This window comes from Geotrypetes seraphini, chromosome 1 (assembly GCF_902459505.1).
Source record: "Geotrypetes seraphini chromosome 1, aGeoSer1.1, whole genome shotgun sequence".
Taxonomy (NCBI): domain Eukaryota; kingdom Metazoa; phylum Chordata; class Amphibia; order Gymnophiona; family Dermophiidae; genus Geotrypetes; species Geotrypetes seraphini.
In genome coordinates, this window is record NC_047084.1 from 226,493,592 (window position 1) to 226,519,346 (window position 25,755).

Below are 25,755 nucleotides of genomic sequence, written 5' to 3' on the forward strand. Positions count from 1 at the left end.
CTAAATAAAATATTTTTTTCCTATCTTGTTGTCTGGATGTTTTGTTTTCCCAGATTCTCTTTCTGCTTTTTCTCTATCTTCAACTAATTCTCTTTCCAGTGTCTGCTGTCCATTTTTTTCTCCTCTTCTGTCATTCCATTTCCTTCTTATGCCTATCTCCAATGTATTGATTTTTCCCTTTCAGCTTTCTTAACTTTTTCTTTTCTGCCTCTGTCCACTCAAATCTTGCCTTTTTTCTCACCCTTCTTCTTTTTAAACGTTCAACTACCTCTCAATTCTCCATCTTCTCTCAGTCCCTAGCTCTCCCATTTCCCATCTCACTCCTTTCCCAGCCTCCTATTCCCTTCTATCTATTCCCCATTACCACATTTCTACCACTGTACTCACTGCTCTCTCACTCGTCATCTCCCTTTTGACCTCATCCACATGGCTCACCACTTTCAGAATCCTCCTTCCTCTCTCCACTGGTCACTCCTACGTGCCTCCACTGGGCAGACTATAATTCCCTGTCCCTTTCTTTCCCTAGCATCATCTTATCCCAGCTCTCTTCCCTCCTGCCCTCCCATGGTTCTGTCTCTCCTCCTCTATCTCCATGGTCCAACATTTTGCTCCCTCACTTTTCTGTTATTCTTCTTCTCTCCCCCCCTTGATGCTGAACAATGAAATGTAGAAAAAGAAGAGAGATGCTGCTTCTCTCTGCCTTCCATCCCACAGGCCTAACATTTCTCCCTCCCTCCCTAGATCCAACTTCTCTCCCTTTCTCTTCCCAACTACCCCCCCATCCCATCTCTCCCCCTGTCTACCTGCCTCCCTTCCCCAGGTCCACCATTTCTTCCTTTCTCTTGCCAACAGTTCTCCCTTCAAGTATCTCTTTCCCTCTTCCTCCACACCACTCCAGGTCCAACTTCTCTCCCTTCAGACCACTGCCCACTATCTATCTCTCTGTCCTCTGTTTCTGGCCCCATAAGCTCTCCCCCCAGGCCCAATCTGGCACTTCTTTTAATACCCTCCCCCCTCAAAAAAAACCCAACATCTAGGAGGCTTCCTCGGCCCAGCATGTTCTCCCCCTTCTCTTTGTGCCCATGCATCTCTATCTCACTCCTCTCCCACCACCATGTCCAATAATTCTCTCTGTCTCCATCCCTCCTCTCTCTGTCCAACAGTTCTCCTCTTTCTTTATCTCCCCAATTTCACCATCTCTTTCCTTCTCTGACAGCCAATTCTCCCTTTCTATTATCTCCCTCACCTCTGCATCTCTTTCCTTCAATCCGTCCATTCTTCCATCTTATGGCTCATGCTCCCCTCTATCTTTCACTTCATTCTGTGTCCTAAGTTCATGCCCCTCCCTCCTTCCTTCCAGCATTTTTCCTAAGTTTATGCTCCCTCCCTCTTAAGCCTCACACGCTTCTCCCTTCTGGGCCGCGGGCGTTTACCTTTTTCCTGCTCCCTCCTCCGTCTTGCAGCGTTCACTCAAAGCCACGGGCAGTGGCTCCCATGCGCCTCCCGCGGCTGATCTGGAAGCGTTCCCTCAACACGCCTGTCTCCTTTTCTCCCTTCTGGGCCACGGATGTTTACCTTTTTCCTGCTCCCTCCTCCATCTTGCAGCGTTCACTCAAAGCTGTCTTGCAGCGGCTCCTACGTACCTCCTACGGCTGATCTGGAAGCGTTCCCTCTTCCAGGTCAGCCGTAGGAGGCACGTAGGAGCCGCTGCAAGACGGAGAAGGGAGCCAGCAAGACGTTAAACAGCTAGGGATGGCAGAAGGAAAACACTGCAATGTCCTTGAGCGCGAGTAGGGCCGCACAAAATTCTTCACGGGACTGCATGCGGCCCGCGGGCTGGACACCCCTGAGCTAGACCAAAGGACCCAATCCAGTCCTGGATGGCTGCAAATTTCTCTGGCTTTCAGGATGTTCCTAATGATAAAGCATGAAATAGATTTGCATATAGATGATGCAATATGCATGCACATCTATATCATGCATATTCATTAAGGATATCCTGGTTTGCCTGAGCTCAAGTTTCAAGTTTATTTATGACTTGATATACCGACCATCACATGTATCTGCATGGTTTACAATATTACCTGCATTTCCCTAATAATTCCGAATGTTTCTTAAAACAAGCAAAACAAAAACCTAAACGCCAGGAAAAAAACTGAAAGCTTACCTCTAACAAGACATTATTGACCAATGGGTTAAGGACCTCTGCCTTCTTGTTGCTCTGTTGAAATCAAGAGTAATTTAAAAATATGTACAAATAATTGTGCCCCTACAAGGCTAAGTATATAAATAATAATAAGTGAGTCTTCACTGCTATACAGAACTGTACAAAACACTGAAAGAAGCTACAGCATAAATTATATAACTAGGCTTTCGGATTTTTCGTTACAACTTAAAAGTACCAGCAACAAATACCTACCCAAATAAGAAAACCAGGGGTTTTTGATGTTTGAGGGGGGTGGGAAAGGTTTATAACTGAAAAACCCAGAAAACTGACCTGCCTTATTGATGGAATCAACTGGCTACTGTGCAAGTAAAAGAAATAGATCACCAGCAAGAACAGAAACAGGGCTGGGAGGAGTCTTTGCAAGTACACTTCTCCCTCCCCATTCGCGGTTTCGACACTCGCGATTTCGCATAGTCACGATTTTTTTGGGGGGAGGGGGAACCCCTCCATAGTTTAGCACGTTCCCGCCTCTCTCCAGCCTTCCTCCCGGCATCCCGGCCTTACCTGGTGGTCTAGTGGGCTTTCGGGACAGGAGCGATCTTCCTACGCTCCTGCCCCGTGTAGATCGCCAATAGGAAATGGCTGCCGTGAGCTCCTGTTGTAGTCTCGAGAGACTTCGGGAACTCACGACAGTCATTTCCCTATTGGCCATCTGCATGGGGCAGGAGCGTAAGAAAATCGCTCCAGCCCTGAAAGCCTTCTAGACCACCAGGTAAGGCCGGGATGCCGGGGGAAGGCGGGAGGAAGGCGGGGGGTGGGTCAGAGCCGGATGAGAAGATATTTGCGTTTTTTCTCAATTTGCGGTCCGGCTCTGCCCCTATCCCCCGCGAATACCGAGGGAGAAGTGTAGCAGCCTATTGCAATCACATTCCCCACCAGCACCGTAGCCATTCAGCTGCCTGGGGGTGGGTGGGAGGGGGGAGCAGACATGACAAACTAGGTAAAAAACAGATCTCTCAGATCTCATGCTTTCTATCGTAAAAACATTAGTGGACCCAGGCTCTTTGAAGTGAGAGGACCAGGCTTTTACCTATTTGTTTCCTAGGGAAACTGCTGAACCAGAAAAATGAATATCACCAGGAGTCCAGAAGAAAACAGACTCAAGTAAACAAAAAGAACCAAGTAAACAGTGGGATGGGGCAAATGGACTTTCCACAAGAATTAGAGCCAATGGGATGAAGATAAAAAGTTTTATTATGCCCAATCACAATAGTATAGACCACAGTTCTTCAACCGCCGGTCCGCGGACCGGTGCCGGTCTGCAGGAAATTTTTGCCGGTCCGCACAGGGCCAGCAAGACTGACTGACTTCAACTTCCTGCCGGTCCGCGCAGGGCCGGCAAGATCAACATCCGAAGTCTGCGCTGGGGCGGAGAGATCTTGGGGAGCCTCCGAGAGTGGCTTTCTCCCCTCTCTGCAGCTCTCCTTTACTTCCCAGCGCAGCGATTCACGAAGGCAGCCTCGGGGCTTTTGCTGAGTCGCGGCTGCCTCTGATGATGCAACTTCCTCTTTCCTCAGAGGCGGCGCGACCCAACGAAGGACCCGAGGCTGCCTTCGTGAATCGCTGCGCTGGGAAATAAGAAGAGCTGCTGGGAGGGGAGAAAACCACTATCAGAGTCTGGGAAGCTGCTGGGCAGGGGGGAAAAAGGGACAGCTGCTACTGGAGAGGGAGAAGGAGAGATGCTTCTGGGAGGGGAGGAGGGAAAGGAATCTGGGAAGCTGCTGGGCAGGGAAAAAAAAAGGGACAGCTGCTACTGGAGAGGGAGAAGGAGAGATGCTTCTGGGAGGGGAGGAGGGAAAGGAAGCTGCTGGGCAAGGAAAAAAAGGGACAGCTGCTACTGGAGAGGGAGAAGGAGAGATGCTTCTGGGAGGGGAGGAGGGAAAGGAATCTGGGAAGCTGCTGGGCAAGGGAAAAAAAGGGACAGCTGCTACTGCAGAGGGAGAAGGAGAAGGAGAGATGCTTCTGGGAGGGGAGGAGGGAAAGGAATCTGGGAAGCTGCTGGGCAAGAAAAAAAGGGACAGCTGCTACTGGAGAAGGAGAAGGAGAGATGCTTCTGGGAAGGGAGGAAGGAAAGGGATCTGGGAAGCTGCTGGGCAAGGGAAAAAAAGGGACAGCTGCTACTGCAGAGGGAGAAGGAGAAGGAGAGATGCTTCTGGGAGGGGAGGAGGGAAAGGAATCTGGGAAGCTCCTGAGCAAGGGAAAAAAAGGGACAGCTGCTACTGGAGAGGGAGAAGGAGAGATGCTGCTGGGAGGGGAGGAAGGGAAGAGAGTTACTGCTGGACAGGAGGAGGAGGGAAGGGAGAATGAAAAAAGGAAGGAAACAGCTGGCAGAGAGATTAGAGGAGGGGAAGGGGAGACACAGGCATGAGAAAGTAGAGAGATTGATGATAGGAAGGGGTCAGCAGAAAAATAAGCAGAGAGGGACAACGATGATAGATCTGGTGTAGGAGAGATAAAAATGAAGAGCAGTGAAGCTGGAATGAATCATGTAAAAAGGAGAGAGGGGGCACAAGCTGGATGGAAAGGGGAGAGGGGCATAGAAAGAAGACAGATACCATATGGAAGGGGGAGAGGACAGACAGTGGATGGAAGGGGCAGATGCTGGATTGAAGAGACAGAGAGGGCAGACGCTGGAAGGAAGAGAGTGAAAATAAGATTGAAAGCAGAAACCAGAGACGACAAAAGGTAGAAAAAAATAATTTTATTTCTATTTTGTGATTAGAATATATCAGATTTGAAATATATATCCTGCTAGAGCTGGTGTTAGACATAACTGGGGACTGCAAAACCCAGGCAGTGCTTCTTTAGCTTCCAGCTGGCTTAGGGCGCTCTCTGACCAGGGGGCAGTTGCCCTAGTTGCACTCCCCTAAAACTATTCCTGTCATGTGTGACTGCAGTATTCTGTTAGCATGATATTTCTGTGTAGCATTCTGTAATAATTTGGCTTGTTCAGTTTTCTTGATAGTAGAGGGGATATATGTGAAGAGGAGGAGAGACAGGGGTTTTGTTGATCCTGCTCTGAATTTATGACAATTGTACAGAATATTGTTTCTTTTTATACTTTAATAAAATACATTCAATATAAAATCATAACTGAGGCTTGTGTGGATGGGATCAGATGATTTGTGGGGACCGAGCTCACGGAGATGGGGCGGAAATGGGGTTTTTAAATTTTAGTCCTAGTAGTTTGCCGGTCCACAAAATAATTCTTTTTTTTCTGCCGGTCCACGGGTGTAAAAAGGTTGAAGAACACTGGTATAGACCACAGTCCTGTGTTTCAGCGTAAAATATGCCTGCCTCAAATACTGTAGGATGTGCATGAATAGAACAAAATCAATAAACATTATCTGATGAGGATTTCTGAGCATCTCAAATGCGCAAAGAAACTTTTTTTTTTGCTCAAAATGTAATACTGGGTCAGGTTATTTTTTTGAATTTTCATCTGGTAATGGGGGTTCAAGACTGAATTCTTTTCCAAATGCAAGTGATTGCTTCAGCTTCTATCAAATAAGTAACGGAATATATTTGAAAATCTAAAGTAGAAGTATATACGCAGAAATTTTTGCTGAATTAGAAACAAAGGGAATATATAAAAGACTTAATTATTAGTCCTGCTTTAACAGTAACTGATCCAAAAACCCAGGACTTCAAACCAAATCAAAATAATAGCAAAAAAATTATCAAAAATACTGTGGCATATAAATTACATATGTAGAACCATAAAACTCTTACATCGTGGAGGCTAGAGATATTAGGAACTATCACAGCTCTTCTCTTGTTCCTGCCCACCAACAACACCACAATGAACTAATTATCTCACTTATCTTAATTCTGGTGGTCAGACATTGTTGTCCAATATTTATATACTTCATGATCTTGCACTCCACAAAACATACAATAATATCTTATAAAATTCACCTCGGTGAGTTAAAATTACTATAACACTATGGGCCTGTTTTACAAAGTCGCGCTAGTGGCTGCAGTGTGGTAACGGTCCCGAAGCCCATAGAGAGTTAAAGGGCTTCGGGGCTGTTGCTGCACGGCTTTGTAAAACAGGCCCTATATCACAGCTCAGACATGGGTTTCAACTGAAGGCTTCATCAGGAGGACATATTTTATGCATATAGAATGGACTGATGAGGAGTTTGGGAGTATAATGAGCTGCATGGGTCTATTACTGAAACAGGATGGTTTGTGCTCCTATCTGATAGTCCATGAAAATATTATTTTTCTTGTGGATTAAAATTGTTTGAATTGAGATTTATGTTTCATTATTGTGCTACGTACGTATGTGTTTCAGATTTTGGTTGGAGTAAATAAATAACACAAGCTTTGCATCTTACCCCAGCAGAAGTCAAAGAATCTGAAAATTTCTGAGATAAAAAAGAAACTTCTTTGCACATTGCCTCCGTTATCCTGAATAAATACAAAATAAAAGGAAGCACAACTAAATAAATCAAACACAATACAACTGACCTTGATTTTCAAACTCACAAGGCTTACAACTGTATCTGAAATCCAGAGCAATTTCAGGATGACATCGGTTTTATAGTGGGACATGGAAGAAATTTGTTCAAGTAGCAAATGTTTAGAAACTGGTAGAAAATAAATATTAGAGAGAAACTGTAAAAGAAAGCCACATTTTTCCTAATCAAGATGGTGACTCCAAATGCGGTCAAAGGACAGATATTTTGCAGCTTTTGAAAAACAGGTTTTTGGGGAAAGTACCATGAGCCTTGCAAAAGTGCCATGGCAGAATTATTTATCTTCATCATCTAAAAGAAATGCTCTTCACAGAGGCCTTTAATTAAAGTGTTTGTTAGTCACATACAAGGAATGACACTAGCTGCACATACTAAATATATATAGCAGGACATGGTTTTCCACTCCCACCCTACCTAAGATAATATTTAAACACCTTTTTGACCTTATGCGCAAATTTCTTTAACTTAATTCCCTTACTTTCTAATTCCTATTACTCTACCTTATCTATCTATGGGCTCCTTTCACAAAGTCGTGGTAGAGTTTTCTACCACAGGCCAGTGAGGTAAATGCTCAGACGCTCATAAGAATTGTATGAGTATTGGAGCATTTAAATTACCGGCCCGCAGTAGAAACATTTACTGCAGCTTTGTAAAAGCTAGCGTATATGTTCCATCTTTGCTTACACACTATGCTGTCTATTAAAATATTTTATTGCATATTGTGTTGAAGTATTCCAGATATTTAACAAGCCCACTTAGGGGGAAATTTTGTATAGGACGCCGGTTTCTGTAGCCACCTAAGAAGCAGCTGAGAATTGCACACCGGCTTCCTATACAGAATCACATCTGCCCTAAGGCAAAGACACCCAACCCCACTTAACTGGTCCCCATGTCATAGTCAGATAATCGCACCTGATCCCTTGCTATCAGCTGATCAAGGCAAGGGAATCCCAAAACAGCCACACAAACTTGGCCGGCAGGAGGAATGCGCATTCCCTTCTGCTCTGGAACCTTTGCCCTGCCCTTGCCGGAACCCTGAAGTAAGCCGGGCAGGAGGGATGCACACTCCCTCTTGCCACAGAGCCGCCCCCCACATCGAGACAAGCAGGGCAAGAGGGATGCCCACTTCCACATGTCACCAACCCCCCCTGCCACCCCCACCCCTAACTCTACCCCACCACGAACCTTTCAGTTGAATTTCTGGCTGAAGGGATGCTCATATCCTCTGGCTGGCCAGCCTGTCTCTTAAAAATGGTGCACTAGGGAGGGGCCCAAGGCTCTGATTGGCTCAGATGTCTAAGGCACCTGGATTAACCGGATTCTTAGGCCTCCTTCCTAGTGCATCTTGGGATGCAGTAGGAATGGCTTAAGACTCCAGTTGGCCCAGATGCCTAAGGCCCCTCCAATGAGAGGGGCCTTAGGCATTTGGGAAAGCCTGCCATTTTGGAGTAGAGGGCTGGCCAGTGTAAGCATCCCTCTGGCCGAACATTTAACTAAAAGGTATTGTGAACTTTTCTTTATACCATTGTAGTTCTTCCCCTTTTTCCTTTGTTCCTGTTAGCTGTTGTCCAAAGATTGTCTTCTTTGTACTTTCTAATTGCTTTGTACCCCCTATTTTTATTATTATGTACAGTGCTTAGAAATTTTATAAGCATTTTTATCAAATTTTAAATAACCTTGATTTGGATTTCAGGGGGGAGGGGGGCGGTTGAGTTCAGGGGTGGTGGTGGTGGCAGGAGGGAGTGGGCATCCCTCCTGCCAGCTGAGTTTGAGTGGGGGTTCCGGCGGGAGGGAATGGGCATCACTCCTGCCGGCTGACTTTGCAGGGAAAGGTTCCTGCTGTGACCACTCAGCTGCTCGTGGCAGAGAGATTTCTTTGCCATGATCAGCTCAGTAGCAGCGTCTATTTGAAATGTAGGCCAGCATTTTGCTAGCCTACATTTAAGATGTCTGTCGCAGCACTAGGGAGATGCCTAGGACCACTTAAACTCACAACCAAGGCCACTTCCGGGTGAAACCATGCCCAGCCTTGGGTGAGCTTGTGTCCCTATGTGTCTCCCTAGACCTACCTTGGGTAGGTTTTTTCTAAAAACGTGTGTCCCGATTGGCTGCCAGACAGCAGTAGGATGCCTACTGCTGTCTACATTCAGGACCCCTGTTTATAGAATCAGCCCCTCAATCTACTAGGCATTCAGCATTTTATTTCTTGGCCCCAACTCTTTGGAATGCTCTTCCCGATATCATCAGATTTGAACAGTCTTTTCCCCATTTCAAGACTTTATTAAAAACATATTTTTCTCCCAACTAAATAAACCTGGTTGAGGGCAGGGGTGGATCCCCTGGAGAGACAGATTGAGATATTAATTATATTTATTTTGGACTTTTTTTTGTTTTAAAGACTGAATGATTGTATGTGTGTTATTTCTGGAACTTTTCTTTTGATATTGGTATCACTTTCCTTTCTGTAATTTTTTTTAGTAATTATGCTCACCGCTTAGGTCCTTAATTGATAAAGCGGTATATCAAATCAATAAATAATAATAATAGTCATATAACATACTATGTCATACTTGTATTGTATTTGACTATATTGATGTAATTGTCTACTGCATATATCCTACCTGCACATTGCTTTGAATGAATTTCTTAAAAAAAAACCAACCTGGTAAATAAATCCAAATAAATAAATAAATGTACCCTGTTTATCTATGTATACCATGACTGCAGCAATATAATGTGCAAAAAATGGGAAGCTCTCAGATATACGACTCACCCATTCTATTGCTTGCAAAAATACTACCATTAATCGGGTGTATTTCTCTTTTGTTCATACGGCAAACTCCCAAGCACCATCATAAAATCTGTGGAATTTTTTGTGCTTAACTGTGTTTCTCAAAAAAAAGCCCAGAAGTCAATTACTTATTGTAGTGTCAGGTCAAAAGCGTGCCGGGACAAAGGCGCGCCCAGACAATTGAGCGCAACGTGGAGATGCGCGCCGCTCAAAATTACTGTTTTTAGGGCTCCGACGGGGGGGCATGGGGGGAACCCCCCACTTTACTTAATAGACATCACGCTGCGTTGTGGGGGGTTTGTAACCCCCCATATTTTACTGAAAACTTCACTTTTTCCCTGTTTTTAGGGAAAAAGTTAAGTTTACAGTAAAATGTGGAGGGTTACAACCCCCCAAACCCCCCATAATGCCGGTGCGATGTCTATTAAGTAAAGTGGGGGGGTTCCCTAACAAAACCCCCCGTCGGAGCCCCTAAAAACTGTAATTTTTTTCGGCGCGCGCCTCCGTCTTGCGCTCACTTGTCGGTGCGCGCCTTTGTCTTTCGCGCCGTTGTCTATGAACCACTTATTGTACTTATCTGCCAGTAGTTCTTATGCAGCAACATTTATTGGCAAAAAATCTCAAACTGCTCCAAATTGCTCCCCTCAAATGCCTGACACTATGGGTTTTGTCTCGGTGACTACTTCACGGACTTGAGTGAGCTCTGCGACTTTTTTTAGTTTTGATATTGAGGATTACTGGTGCATGTGAGGGCTTCTGGCATATAACTGTAGCAACAGCATTCCCAGTCCTTGGAGGAAGAAAGCCTCAGCCATTGCTTAGTAGCCACATATAGGAAAAACTCACATACATTTGCTTTGAAAATCTTTAGAAGCCCATACATCTATTTTTTGCACCTGCACATATTTATAAAATTACTTCCCATAACAGGTTAAAAAAATATACCGTGGGTAGTGGTGAATGAAGGCTTATGGTGCTACAGCCCAACCGAAGTTGGTTCTGATAAATCAGGAAGACAAAGAGTATGAAAAACCTGCTGGGCTCAAAAATAAAAATGCTTCCCTTGGCCTCTTTAATTTTTCTAAAAGGTTTGTTCTCATTTTCTGCATGCAATCGTGGTTATGGTAATCATCACTGTAACAGGAAACTGTGGGAAGTAAAAGCCTTTCAGAAATTGCCTTTGAGGTTGTTTTGTGTGCTTGTTGTCTATGAATGTTGTAATGTGAGGACAGAACTGTGCTCTCCACAGAATTAAATGTTATACCATCACTAAAGTATGGACACCCATTTTCTCTAAATATGATATGCAAGAGTCAAATTAAAGTAGGATTAAAATACAAATGTAAAGAATTGTGATTGCCATGTTAGTGCACTTGGATATATGGAAGTAAGGTAGTAAGGGTCAACAAACAAGTTGTAGACGATACTTTTTTGATGGCCTAACCTGAGGAAGAGTGGATATAATTCATTGATCTAAGAAAAAGAGGAAAATTCTCAAAAGCTTATGAAAAAACATTGTTAACCCTTTACTTTCATATAGTATATTAGAAATCCTTCTCAGCTAGATGTCTCATCTGATTTCATGTGATGTATTTCTGCTTAGACAGGCTTTGGGATGCATAAATGCTGCACATGAGTTCTCTTAGAGAGAGGAAGAGATAATGGTTACTGTAGATGGGCAGACTGGATGGGCCATTTGGCCTCTTATCTGCCATCATATTTCAATGTTTCTAAGAGATTCTAATTATCCTTAATATAGAGCCAGATCCAGTAAATGGCATACAAAGTTAGGCACCAGAAAGATCCACACTAAACTTATATTCTATAAAGGGTGCTCTACACCAGGTGCCTTTTAAACAATTGTGCTTAGAGGGGATTCCTGTGCCCATCTGTGGGTGTGAAGACTTATGTCTGCTGAAACCTGATGTAAATCCTGGAGTTCAAGTTGGGCGCAGTACTCCGGCATTCTATAACACTGTGCCCAAATATTTGGAACGCCCTTAACTCACCCATGCCCCTCCAATGCCCACACCCAGTGTTGGGTTGTGCACGAGAGAATTTGGGCATGGAGTGTTCTAGAATAGTGCCTAGGCAGAGGCACACAAGTTCAAATTAATGTGAATAATTAACTGTTAACGGCTCTTTATCTAATTAATTTGGGCCCAGATCTCTAATTTGCACACACCTAACTTTGGGTGATTTATACAGAATCCAGGGGATAATTTTTTTTTTACCAGAAAAATAAATGAATTGCATGAACTCACTTGCTTAGAACTTTTGCCTGGTCCTGTGCTGGTTTCTCCACATCCTGTCCATGAAGAATTAATTCTGCTATTTTATGAAGTTGTTCAATGCAACGAGCTGTCACTTCTGCCAGACTTCTGACAGACAGCATGTACATCTCCTGAAAGAAAGAGTGTAAGCTAGTAACCACTGAGGACAATGCTATAAAATACATGTGTTCCTCCATACAAGTTTCCAAGTTTATTGAAGACTTAATATACCGTACCTCTAGAGAGAAAATGATCAAAGCTGTTTACAAAATAAAAAGGTAGCAGAAAGGAACTATAATGTTATAGGGAAGGATAGTGGTAGAACGCAGGAACAAACCATAATTGATGTTGCAGGAAAGCGCTCCCGTATCTTCTTAGTCCTAAGAGACATCATTTGTAGCCCATAAGCTTTTTCAAAGAGGTACATTTTGAGTATAGTCTTAAATAGTGATATACTGTAGATTCTACTGAACGAATATTAGGTGGAAGTAAGTTCCATAATGAGGGCCCTTGAACACTTAAGATCTTGCTTCTTGTAGATGAAAGATGAAGAGCACAGCAGGATGGAATTCCTAAAAGATTATTTTGAGATGAATGTAGAATTCTATGAGGTTGATATGCCAAAATTCTGCCCTAGTGCTATTCTGTAAATATGCACATATCTTAAATAGTATGTATTTTATAGGTACATGCATAAAAGGGCAAGACTAACTTAACATATATATATCATCAAAACTTAGGCACACATTTCTGCCAGCTTTATGGCTGCTTTTCTTGCACTCAACTGTATTTTTTTGCTGTTATAGTATTCTATAAAGGAAAGTAGGTGACTACTACCAGGCACCATTCTACCAGGCACCCAGTTACACAATTACGCCCTTTCCTTCAAAGAAACACAAAGAAATGCACAGTTACCTATTAGAGCAGGGGTCTCAAAGTCCCTCCTTGAGGGCCACAATTCAGTCAGGTTTTCAGGATTTCCCCAATGAATATGCATGAGATCTATTAGCATACAATGAAAGTAGTGCATGCATATAGATCTCATGCACATTCATTGGGGAAATCCTGAAAACCCGACTGGATTGCGGCCCTCGAGGAGGGACTTTGAGACCCCTGTATTAGAGATTCAGTATCTATGGTTGGTCTAGGACAGGGCTGCCCAAGTCCAGTCCTCAAAATCTACTGGCAGGCCAGGTTTTCAGGATATCCACAATGAATATGCATGAGAGAGATTTGTATCCCAAGAAGGTAGTGCAGGCAAATCTCTCTTATGCATATTCATTGTGGATATCCTGAAAACCTGGCCTGCCAGTAGCTCTCGAGGACTGGACTTGGGCAGCCCTGGTCTAGGATATCTATTTATTTATTCAATTTTTTACCCGTCCTCCCAAAGGAGCCCAGAACGTGTTATAAAGTACATCCATAATAATCGAGACATGACAGAGATGACATAATTTACAATATAGACATGACAATGCCTGGAATAAATTATCCAAGTTTGTCTGCCAAGCCTCTTCCCTTAACTTGTTTAAAAATAGACTGAAAACCCACTTTTTTGATATAGTCTTCAATCCATAACCCTAACTCCCTACTGCCCACCAAACCAGCCAGCAGATTAACCATTCCCATTAACTGTATCCATGACATCCTGTTTGTCTATCTTGTCTGTTTAGATTGTAAGCTCTTTCGAGCAGGGACTGTCTTCTTTGTGACTCTTGTACAGTGCTGTGTACGTCTGGTAACACTATAGAAATAATTAATAGTAGTAGTAGTACTCCACTTCCAGGGAACTGCTCAACATGATGAGGGGAGATTAATACACAGCTGGCTCCCCGATACCCAAAGGGTTGTTACACAGGGGCCCCACTACCTGCGCTCAAGCTTCTGATGAATCAGCAGGTGAGCAGTCTATCAGGAAAATGGTCCTTGAGCCTCGATGGATCACAAAGCAGGCTGGCTCCACAGGTACACCTAGGAATTGCCCTGCAAGCAGCAGCCCATCCTTGCGGGTCCATATCCTCTCTCAGGCAAGAATGGGGATCTCGTAGCAATGAAGCCATGTGAAAAAAGCAGAAAATGCCTGAAAATAAGAAAATAAAAACCGAGCAGAGCAGAACACACTTGCTCAGTTCGCTTACAGAAGGAATAAGCTGAAGAGGGCATTACACTCCACTCCACTGGATGAGGGGAGGAGCTGAAAGATGTAATTGACATCCTTCTGCACAGTTCGCAACTATAGATGGCTAACACCTAAGATGCAGACTCCTGCATTGATGTAACAGAAGCCATTATTATAGCTGAGGTTCAGAGTGAACTACATCAAATTTTGTAGAAATGCTCAACACAACTAGGTATGAATTCCTCTTGGAAAAATTCACTGTGGAATAGAGGTTTCTATGAAGGGTCCGATAGGTGGATAAGAACTGCATTAATAATGTGTCTACCTCAAAATGTTCTATTACCTCCAAAGTCTTGCTTTTGTTTTCATCAGTTCCGCTGTGTTCTTCATTTGTTTTACTGCTTTCTTTCTCTTCTGTCTCTGTATATGTTTCTTCCATTTTCTCTTCTTTGGCATCCAGTGGAACAGAAATATGTGCCTCTGTTACCCAGTCATGAGCTTTTTTCCTAGCCTGAAAAATGAACAAAATTTTTCTGCTTTAATGGGGTTACTTGAAGTGTGCCATAGCATCAATATAACAAACATATTTTAAGAGCAGAATGGAGAGAAGATGTTCATTTTCAGGAAGTCTTCATTTTATAATCTCAACACATCCCAAACTATAACATTAAATATATTTCAAAACAACCAAACACAAGCTCCATTAATCTAGTATATGTCATCACAAAGACACACAACATATTTGACTTTGAGCTGTGCTGTGCTGAAGTGTCATTTGAAGTTTCTTTTTATATCTGTAGAATTAATTAATTCTCCCAAGGGAGCTCAGAACAGTTTTACATGAATTTATTCAGGTACTCAAGCATTTTCCCCTGTCTGTCCCAGCAGGCTCACGATCTATCTAATGTTCCTGGGGGCAATGGGGGGGGGGGGGAAGGGGGTTTAAGAAGTGACTTGCCCAGAGTCACAAGGAGCAGCGTGGGTGCTGAAGCTGTAGCTTTAACCACTGCGCCACACTCTCCCAATTGAAAAATTGAATAAATAAATAATTTAATTAATGAACAAATCAGATCTCTAACACTGACAACTTTCTTTCCTTTATCAAGTAGTTCAAATTAGGAACAATCGACTGTTATCTATTAAACAATTGTCTTATTTCTTGTTCGGTAAATATTTAAAAGCTATTTATTTCATAAACATTTAGGCTAAGTTTGTACAATTCTTCTGCAATATACAAACTATACATTAGTTCAGGGGCGCCCACACTTTTTGGGCTTGTGAGCTACTTTTAAAATGACCAAGTCAAAATGATCTACTAAAAATAAAATTTAAAAAAACCACAAAAGCACACTGTACGCAGAGAAAATGTTAATTATTATTCCTATTCCAGGGTTTTTTCTGAGGTTATACAAAACAAACAAGCCTGGAAGGAAATGGAAATATTAAAGAAAGATCTGGAAGACTGTGTGAATAGAGAAAAAAGAAATAATTTAAGAAGTATTGGGATGCCGGAAGGAGTGGAAAAAAATGATCCTATCAATTTCTTAGAACAATTCCTCCCAAAGATACTGCCTATAAAATCCAAGGTGCCTCTTGAAATAGAGAGGGCACACAGAATACCGGGACAGAAAACAACCACACAAAAAGATCCAAGAACTTTTATTTTTAAACTACTAAGATATCAACATGTAGTTGAAATATGCCAGCTAGCTAAAGCAAATAAAAACCTAAGATGTCAAGATGCACGGATACATATTGTGCCAGACTTTGCTAGAGAAACTGCTCAAAAAAGAAAACAACTCCTTGATTTAAGACCTCAACTACGAGCACTAGGGGCAAGATATGGATTACTTTACCCAGCGGTGATGAAGGTAACATTAGGAAATAAAACACAAAATTTTAATGATTCTAAAAAACTAGCAGAATACCTTGAAACATTTGAACAACCAATGACATCTTAAAAAGAAACTTTGGGAATATTTTAAAGTATTTAATATAACAAGAAGACATTAATAACTTTTCACTTTGATTTATTATATACAAAATAATCTAAACATTAAAAAACTGTAAAAACCGTTTAGAATGCTAGAAATTTTTTAAAAAAAGCAAATAACAGGAAAATGGAACAACTTGAAAAGAATGCAAACATGTCAGTAACAGAATGTTGTGGAGGGGGAAAAAAAAAAAAAAAAAAGAACATTGATCTACCTGGAGAATTCAATATATATGCAGCTGAAGGGACGAGATGGAGGAGCTTTTTGAAAGATATCCTCTTGCAGCATGGATTATATGCTCACGGAGAGAAATGGAGAAAGGTGGAACACTAGAGATACTATGTTTGCTGAGTTGCTGAGTAGAGGAAGGGATCTGCGTGTCAACAGGAAGTACAAACAGTAGTGCAACCTGCGTGAAAACTTGTGGTCGATTGGAAAGTGTCTCATTAAAAAAAAAAAAAAAAAAATCCTGAATAGAAGGCTACCAACACATGAGTAAATTACAAACTGAATCTGCCCTGCTCCTATGAATATCCCGGAAGACCCAGACGCTAAGATGTGGAACATAATGACTACAATTATATTAGTAAAAGAAGCAGAAAGTTAATTCCCACCCAGTTGGAGGAGAACAGCTGAGCCCTTCCTTTATGTTTGCCATATGTGCAAACAAGCTTGTAACCATTCCCAGCTGATACACTGAGCTAACTGTTATGCATTCTTGGCATGTTCCCTGACAAAGATAGTGAAGAACGTTAAGTTTATTATAGAAGTACTTTAAAAAAAAAAAAAATTGTCTTCAAATGTTGTATTTCTTCTATATCTTTTTCTCATCTATTTTATTCTCATCCTTCTCATACTTTACACATATAATTTTGAAAGAAAGATATTGCATTTTATTGGATATTTATTTACCAATGACTTTCACTATATACTTAAACTGAATTTATTTATTTACTTAAAAATGGGTTAATAGATACTTTGACTAACCTGACAATTGATATATTGCAATTTTAGGAATCCAGAATAATAATAAATATGTAATAAACACTTTCTAGGCTTTTAAGTTTTTAGTAATGCCTTTAAGTTCTTAGGAACTAAGCTTTTAGTCAGGCTTGATTGAATTATATGAAACTCTGTTAAAATCCTGTAGATTAGAATCATTTCTTTGCTCTATTCTGTTTTAGAGTAATTTTTTGTAAAATAAAGAAAGGTAAGAATTATAAGGGGAAAAAAAAAAAATATATATATATATATATATATTTCTGAAAATGAATAAAAGAGAAAATAAATATAACAAATATTAGTATAAGGATATATTATACTATGTTATTAGCATGGAGTAATAAGTATAAAACTATAATTTATTTTTTAGCTTGTAATGGAGTAATGTTAAACCTGATCTATGTTGTGTTTCCAAGTGATCGTATACAAATGGGGTGGGAAGGGAGGGAATGGGAGGGTATTAAATTTTAAGGGTAGGGGTAAAATAGATAATTCCTCAAACTATCTTATTTATGGGAAAATGAAGTTCATAAAAAACATTGCAGATGGGATTGTTATAATACATATTACATTAAAATTAAATGGATCTTAAAATAATCTCTTTAAATGTTAATGGTCTAAATCACCCGATTAAAAAAAAAAAGGCATTATTATTTTTGAAAAGGCAAAACGCTGATATATGCTTCATACAAGAGACCCATTTATCAAATAATGAATCCATAAAGCTAAAAGGTGATTGGGTCAAGCAAGCAATGTTACTTTTCTGCAGCAATAGGAAAAAAAGCTGGAGTTGCAATATTAATAAATAAAAAAATGTTCCGCTTCATTTAAGTTTAAGGCAGCTGATCCTTTAGGAAGATGGATATATATAGAAATGGACATGGGAAATACCATCATGACGCTTTTCAATATATATGCCCCTAATTCAAATCAAAATGAATTTTTTAAAACTCTGCAACAGTTGATTCTTCCACTGGCTACTTCAAATTTAATAGTGGCAGGAGATTTCAATGCTGTGATGGATCCATTGATAGATAAAAGCCCGAGAAGATTTATAAAATCATTAGGTCTTGACAATTTGGTGCAATCTTGTGATTTAAAGGATATTTGGCGTATACTTCATTTTGATGGTCGGGAATTTTCGTTTTGTTCACAAGTCTGATCATGGTGGAGTGTGGATTGAAATTAAAATAATAGATCAAAATATAAACAGACCTATATGGAAATTGAATAATACATTGCTTGCAGATAATGACTTTTGTACAAATCTTATAAAAAAAAATAGAAGAATATTTTCAAATTAATGATACAGAAGAAATTTCCATAGAGACTTTATGGGATGCATTTAAAGCATATACTAGAGGACAAATTATTTCTTATTCAGCAATGAAAATAAAAAAAGAAAAACAACAATTTATACAATTAGAAAAATTAATAAAGTCTCTAGAATCAAAATTAATTGAAAAATGGGATTATTTGACACAACAAGAATTGTTAAAAGCTAAAGGTAAATATAATGAAATTTCTTCAAAAATCATTAGAAAAGATTTATTTGTACAACAAGCTCTGTATTATGGAAATTCGAATAAGGCGGGAAGATTGCTTGCAAATTATCTCAAAGCAAAAAGGAAAAAAACAAAAATAATTGCAATTAAAAATGAAAATAAAGAAATGTTATCTCAAACTAATCCCATAATAAAACAATTTTTAAAATTCTATAAAGATTTGTATTCTTCCGAGCCCTATTCAGAAAAGGAAAAAGATGGTATAGAATTTTTAAAGTTAATAAATGGACCAAAGATTCCTGAACATATAAAACAAAGTTTAGAAGAACCAATATCCTTAAAAGAGTTAGGTACAGCATTGAAGTCCCTCAGAGTTGGATCCGCTCCAGGTGGAGATGGTTATACAGTAGAGTTTTATAAATCATTCCAAAACATCATAATGCCCTATTTATTAAAATTATATCAGAAACAACTAAATAAAGGTTGTATTACAGGTACTATGGCTGAATCAATAACTATAGTTTTACCTAAGCCAAATAAAGATCCTACTTTGGTATCAAACTATAGACCTATTTCTTTAATAAATGTGGATGGAAAAATTTTAACTAAGGCAATAGCATTAAGATTGGCTAAAGCTCTCCCTTTCATTATTGATATGCATCAAACAGGTTTTGTTGCTCAAAGACATTCGTCTCATAATACTAGATTGGCACATCACATGTTATATTTGACAAAATCCATCAATGACCCAGCATTCTCTATTTCATTAGATGCGGAAAAAGCTTTTGATAGAGTGGAATGGTCCTTCATGTTTCAGACAATGGAATGGTTTGGTATAGGATCCGGTTTTATACAAATAATAAAGGCATTGTATAACTCCCCTGTTGCTAGATTATATATTAATAATGATTTTTCAGAAAAATTTATTCTACAAAGAAGGGTTAGACAAGGATGCCCACTATCTCCTTTGCTTTTTGATATCGTTTTAGAACCCTTGTTATTAGCTATAGAACAGATAAAGGAGATACAGGGTATTCCACATTCAGATAGAGAATATAAATTACACTGCACAACAAAGTTTTTGCTTCCTGAACACTGCTGGGTGTTTCTTATAGAATTTTGGGTGCTGATCATGAATATTACATCAAAAATTACCCATCACGTACCATTTCAGAGAAATCTTCAATTTTGTCGTGATTTTTTCTTATATTTGGATGCAAACAATTTTTTCTCCCATAAGTGTCTTATCAACAACGGTTTGTGCCGCCTGGGTATGTCCATGCATAAAATCTAGCCAGGTTGGAAGCTGTTTTATGGAAGATGACATCCTGGGCATGTCTGGGCAGGTCTGAACGAGCTTGCGCTGTCTCACCATGCTATAATGGTGGCTTCCATACACCGATCCTGCTCATTTGGTTAATATAGATAGTCCGTGTGTGTATATAGTATCAGTATAGTAAAGTATAGTAGTATAGTAGCTGTAGCAATATAACAGTAAGTAAGCTTGATGCTATAGACGTTTTGGTGTCGGGCAATATGTCTCGTCGGTGTCGTAACAGCCGCGACACATTCTGCTATATCTGTGGGGAATATACACTTACGCCTCAGAGACGTTCGATGACTGCCCTTGTAAAGAAAGCCTATCATCTGTATTTTGGCTGCAAAATAGGTGATCAAGACAAGCAATGGGCGCCTCACATTTGCTGTGCGACATGTGCTGTTAGTCTGAGAGCCTGGCTCAGAGGTACTCGAAAGACGATGCCATTTGCTGTTCCGATGATATGGCGAGAACAGAAAGACCATGTGATGGACTGTTATTTCTGTTTGACTAATGTGTCTGGTTTCTCTGCCAAAAACAAGAAGTCAATTGAATATCCTAATCTGCCTTCAGCAATGAGACCCATGCCACATGATGACAGTCTTCCAGTTCCGAAACCACCAGAGGATTGGACCTTAGACGAACCAGATGAAGAAACTGCAGTGCAGGGTTCTAACAGTGACATTGACCCGGATTTTGAACCATCCTCATCAGGCGATCCACATCTGATAACACAGTCCGAATTGAACGATTTGGTCAGAGATTTGGGTCTGTCAAAAGCAAAAGCTGAGCTGCTAGGTTCGAGACTGCAGGAATGGTGTTTGCTATCACCAGGTACGAAAATTTCTGTGTTTCGAGACCGGCATCATGATATAACCAAATTTTTTGCACAAGTCGACAGTCTCTGTTTCTGTTGTGACATTGAAGGATTGTTCTCGGTCTTTGGTTGTGATCACAACCCGGAAGAGTGGCGTCTTTTCATTGATTCGTCAATGTTAAGCCTGAAAGCTGTTCTGTTGCACAATGGCAACGTTTATCCTTCAGTACCTGTTGGCTATGCAGCACATATGAAAGAAACATATGAGAATATGGAAATGTTACTAAAGTATGTCCAGTATACCAGGTATAACTGGAATATCTGTGGAGACCTCAAAGTCGTTGCTCTGTTACTAGGACTGCAGCTTGGCTATACAAAGTACTGCTGTTTCATCTGCGAATGGGACAGCCGAGACAGAGAGTCGCACTATTCTAGAAAGAACTGGCCACTCCGTAAAAAGTTAGTTCCAGGACAGAAAAATGTAGCACATGAATCGCTTGTTGACCCGACAAAGATATTTTTGCCTCCTCTTCACATTAAACTGGGACTCATGAAGAATTTTGTGAAAGCAATGAACAAGGAAGGGGAAGGTTTTCGTTATTTAAGACAGATGTTCCCAAGAATAACTGATGCCAAGATCAAAGAGGGTATTTTTGTTGGCCCCCAGATCAGACATGTTATGAGTGACAAGCGATTTGAAGATCTGTTAGTTGGGCCGGAAAAAATTGGCTGGAAAGCCTTGAAAGACGTTGTTGACAATTTTCTGGGCAATTACAGAGCCCCAAACTACATTCAGCTGGTAGACAAACTTCTCAAAGCATACAAGAGAATGAAGTGCAATATGTCACTCAAGATTCATTTCCTCCATTCACACTTGGACTTCTTCCCCGCAAATCTCGGTGCTGTGAGTGACGAGCACGGTGAAAGGTTTCATCAAGACATAGCTACGATGGAGAAACGATACCAGGGCAATTGGAATCCGTCAATGCTTGCCGACTATTGTTGGATGCTACAACGTGATGCACCAGACACTGAATATAAAAGAAACTCGGGAGCAAAACACTTTTAATTCTGTTTCATTTAGTCGCTTGTGCGAAACGTAAACTTGACTATATATTTTATTGTCAGTAAACATAAAAATGTCTATTTCTCATAGTTCTTACGTGATGCAGTAAAACCAAAACCATATTTGAGCATACCAAGTTGGTACCTGTCATAATCACCAAAAACTTTTCAGGAATCAAGACTTTATCAGCATATGCGGATGATATATTACTTTATTTGAGAAATCCGGAAACAACCATTCCAAAGCTACTCGAACTGATTGAAAGATTTGGAAAATTTTCAGGATATAAAATAAACTGGAATAAATCAGAAGTACTTCCACTCAACGTACATTGTACAAAAAGTTTATTTGACTCATTTTCTTTTATTTGGAAAGAGAAAGGATTAAAATACTTAGGAATTTGGATTACAAAAACTATAGAAGAAACTATGATAATCAATGAAAAAAATTTATTACAAAAAGTGTCAGAAATGTGTGAGCAATGGAATCCTTTGTGCATATCTTGGTGGGGGAGAGTGCAAACTGTAAAAATGATGATTTTACCAATAGTTTGTTATCAAATGGGTATGATACCAATTTTTTTCCAGGGGTCTTTTTACAAAAAATTGGATAAAATATTAACAAAATTTATTTGGCTTGGAAAAAACCCCAGAATTGCTCTAGTATCTTTACAAAGACCAATTGAGGAGGGAGGGGTAAATTTTCCAAATTTTTATAGGTACCATCAAGCCTATATTATGCGTCATGGTATGTATTGGATCCTCCCAGAACCCATTGAACATATACCAGATTGGTTCTGGTTAGAATGGAGATTAATGTTTCCTTTACGTCTGAGTCATGTGATAAGTATTCAAATGCCAAGGTTATATAAAGATCATAAAATATTAATGGATACTTGGAAAACTATAAGATATATAAGTAATCTAACTCCTATTCCAATAACTAAATCAACGACTCAAACAATATGGCTTAACCCAAAGATCAAAGTTGGCGGTTTTAAAATTATCTGGAAACATTGGATGATGGCTGGAATTCGTATTTTAGAAGATGTAATAAATAAAGGTAAACTGCTTGAGTTTTCACAATTGCAAAATAAATTTGGTTTAAATAAATCACAATATTTCAGATGGTTGCAATTGAAGCAGGCCATTCAGACAGGGTTCTCTGAATGGAAAAATCTTAATAATTATCATAGTATGGAATTCTTATGTTTTCAGATAGATTCCATGGGACACCAGGCCGCAATGTGGTATAAATTAATATCTGGATTTATACATAAAAAAAAAAAAAATGGTCTTAGAGATATTTGGAGCATTGAGATTAAGCATCAAATTAATGCATCTCAATGGCCACGACTTTGGTCTTGGAGGATAAGATGTACAATGTCAGCATCTATGAGACAAACTTGGTTTTTTATTTTACATAGAGCTCTATGGACCCCTACACGTTTACATAGAATTGATAGCTCTAAGTCTAATAGATGCTGGCATTGTCATCTAGAAGCAGGGACATTAGATCATCTTTTATTCTATTGTCCATTCATATTAACATTTTGGAAATCAATTTGGCCCCAAATAAATAGGATGTTAGAAAATCCAGTAGCCTTGACATATGATACAATTCTATTTGGTACTACAATGAGAGCCCATAGTCAAATCTCATCAAATAACAACAAACTTTTATTTATAATGACTGGAATAGCAATACAGCAAATTACATGTAATTGGAAAAATTGGGACAGATTGAACTATAATTTCTGGTGGAACTCAGTTTGCCATATATATAAGATGGAACATGCATTTGCAACACAAAAAGGATATATGAATAAGTTCAAGAAAATTTGGGGACCATTAACAGAATATTGCAATATTTGAATTTCATTTTCCCATGATAAGAAAATAGTATAAAGAAGGAGGGGGGAGGGGTTAAGGGGAGGGAATTATTCTCTTTATCATATATTATAAATAAAATATTATAATAGATGATATTCTTACATGAAAATAACGTAATAAAGGGAGGGGGAAAAGGTTCATATTTAAATAATAATTGATAAAATCATTACAATATATATATTGTATAACTTTATAAGAAAAATAATAACAATTATATGATATATAAAACCATAAGAAAAATAAGACAAGAAATGTTATATATAAAATATATTATAAAAATATCAAGTGTATTGTTAAGATAATTGTATGAAAATTTATGACACTTGTTGTTAAATGGAAAAAAAAATTCAATAAAAAAACTTAAACAAAGAGGTCAAGGCAGATGACTCTATGCACTGTCACCTCAGTAACAACCATACAAAAATAGACAAATATATCCCCCTCCCTTTTTACTAAACCACAATAGCAGTTTTTAGAGCAGGGAGCTGCGCTGAATGCCCAGCGCTGCTCTCACTTCCTGTGCTAAAAACCGCTATTGTGGTTTAGTAAAAGGGGGCCATAGTGCAAAATATAGACAGCAGATATAAATTCAGCCACATTTTGATCACTAAATTTAAAATAAAATCATTTTTCCTACCTTTGTTGTCTGGTGATTTCATGAGTCTCTGGTTGCACTTTCTCTTCTGATTGTGCATCCAATCTTTCTTCCCTTCTTTCAGCCTGTATGCTTCCTCTCCTCCAGACCTCATTCCCTCCCCCAACTTTTTCTTCCTTTCTCCCTGCCTCCCTTTCTTTTTTTTCTCTCTTCATGCCCCCTTTCTTTTTTTCTGTTTCCCTTCTTTCTCCCTGCTTGCCCCCTTTCTTTCTTTCTCCCTGCCCTCCACTCCAAGCCACTGCTGCCACCATCGGGTAACAGGCCCCAAAGCTGCCGCCGCCGAAAACTCTCCCTGCTTCCCTGCATTGGGCCGACCAGCATTCCTCTCCCCGATGTCAATTCTGCTGTCTGAGAGGAAGTTCCGGCCCAGCCAGGCAGTGATTGGCTGGCCCGAACTTCCTCTCCGATGGCAGAATTGATGTCGGGGAGAGGAAGGCTGATCGGCCAGGTAGATCGCCAAGGCAAAGTGAGTCACTTTGCCTTGGCGATCTACCTATTGGGCACCCCTGCATTAGTGTAAACCTCTTTAAACTGTATTCTGGGTTTAGAACATAAGAATTCTCATACTAGTACATAGAGAATGACATGGGGAACAAAATTTGTTCCCGTTCCCGCAACCACTGTCCTCGCCTGTCCCCGTGACCACTGTCCCCATGAACACTGTCCCTGCAGCATCCATACAAGCCTTTGTATCGCAATATTTAGCTTATTCCTTCCTTATAAATCAAAGTTCTGCCTGCTGAACTAGAGAAAGATGTTCAGCTGGCAGGGCTTTGTTTATAAATTTTTATCAACACAACTAATATACTACTTTATTCTAAAGCAAAAAAAAGAAAAGAAATATAATTTTTTCTTTCTACCTTTGAAGTCTGGTTTCTGTTTTCCTCATCTTCTCCTTCTCATTCAATTCCTTCCATCCACTGTCTGCCTTCTCTCTGCGTTTTCCATTTGCTCTATTACTGTGCCTCTCCCTTCCATCTCTCTCCTCCCCCCCCCCCTCCCAATTGGCCTGGCACCCATCTTCTTCCCTCCACTCCCCCAATAGTCTTGCATTTCTCTCTTCATTTCCCTTCCAGCGTCTTCTCCCCACTCTCTCTTCCACATTTCCCTTCAACATCTGTTCCTCTCCACCAAAACAGTTCTAAGTGGTTTATGTTCTGGATTCAACTTCTGCTTGTAAGATCAGGAGCATTGATGGACCATTGGTCTGACTCAGTAAGGCCATTTTTGTATTCTTAACTTTCTGTGGCCATGTCATCAAGGCCCTTACTGAAAAGCATCTGTCCTTTAAAAGGTCTTAAAGTCACCTTGGACACTGAGTTGCCCGCCCACTACTGGATTCAGAGCATTCTGTGAGTTGAGACAGCATAAGCCAATACCTTACTCATGACTCTGATAAGGTTGTATAAGGCATCTGCCACAATCTACCTCTCTGCAGAGGGTTGCCGCCATAGACTGGTTTGGCAGAACTGAGCAGCAAACGAAGCAGCAGCCTTGATCCCCAGAGCAAGAGCTTCAAACTGCTTTTACAAAATCACATCCACCTTGTGTCCTGAGCATCTTTCAGCATACCACCACCCTTACTTGGGAGAGCTGTACGTTTGGTGACCTG

At 40.1% G+C, this 25,755-nt stretch overlaps 1 protein-coding gene across 2 annotated transcripts in view; it reads right to left on the reverse strand.

The window, feature by feature from the left end:
* The window catches only part of FAM114A1 (family with sequence similarity 114 member A1), a 131,355-nt gene that overhangs the window by 2,939 nt on the left and 102,661 nt on the right, over positions 1 to 25,755 (reverse strand). For both annotated transcript variants that reach the window (XM_033947434.1, XM_033947444.1), the window contains exons 10-13: positions 14,238 to 14,405; positions 11,767 to 11,906; positions 6,571 to 6,643; positions 2,168 to 2,221 (exon numbers count right to left, since the gene is read on the reverse strand). In XM_033947434.1, the coding sequence (XP_033803325.1) occupies positions 2,168 to 2,221; positions 6,571 to 6,643; positions 11,767 to 11,906; positions 14,238 to 14,405 (435 nt within the window). The remainder of the gene's footprint in view (positions 1 to 2,167; positions 2,222 to 6,570; positions 6,644 to 11,766; positions 11,907 to 14,237; positions 14,406 to 25,755) is intronic.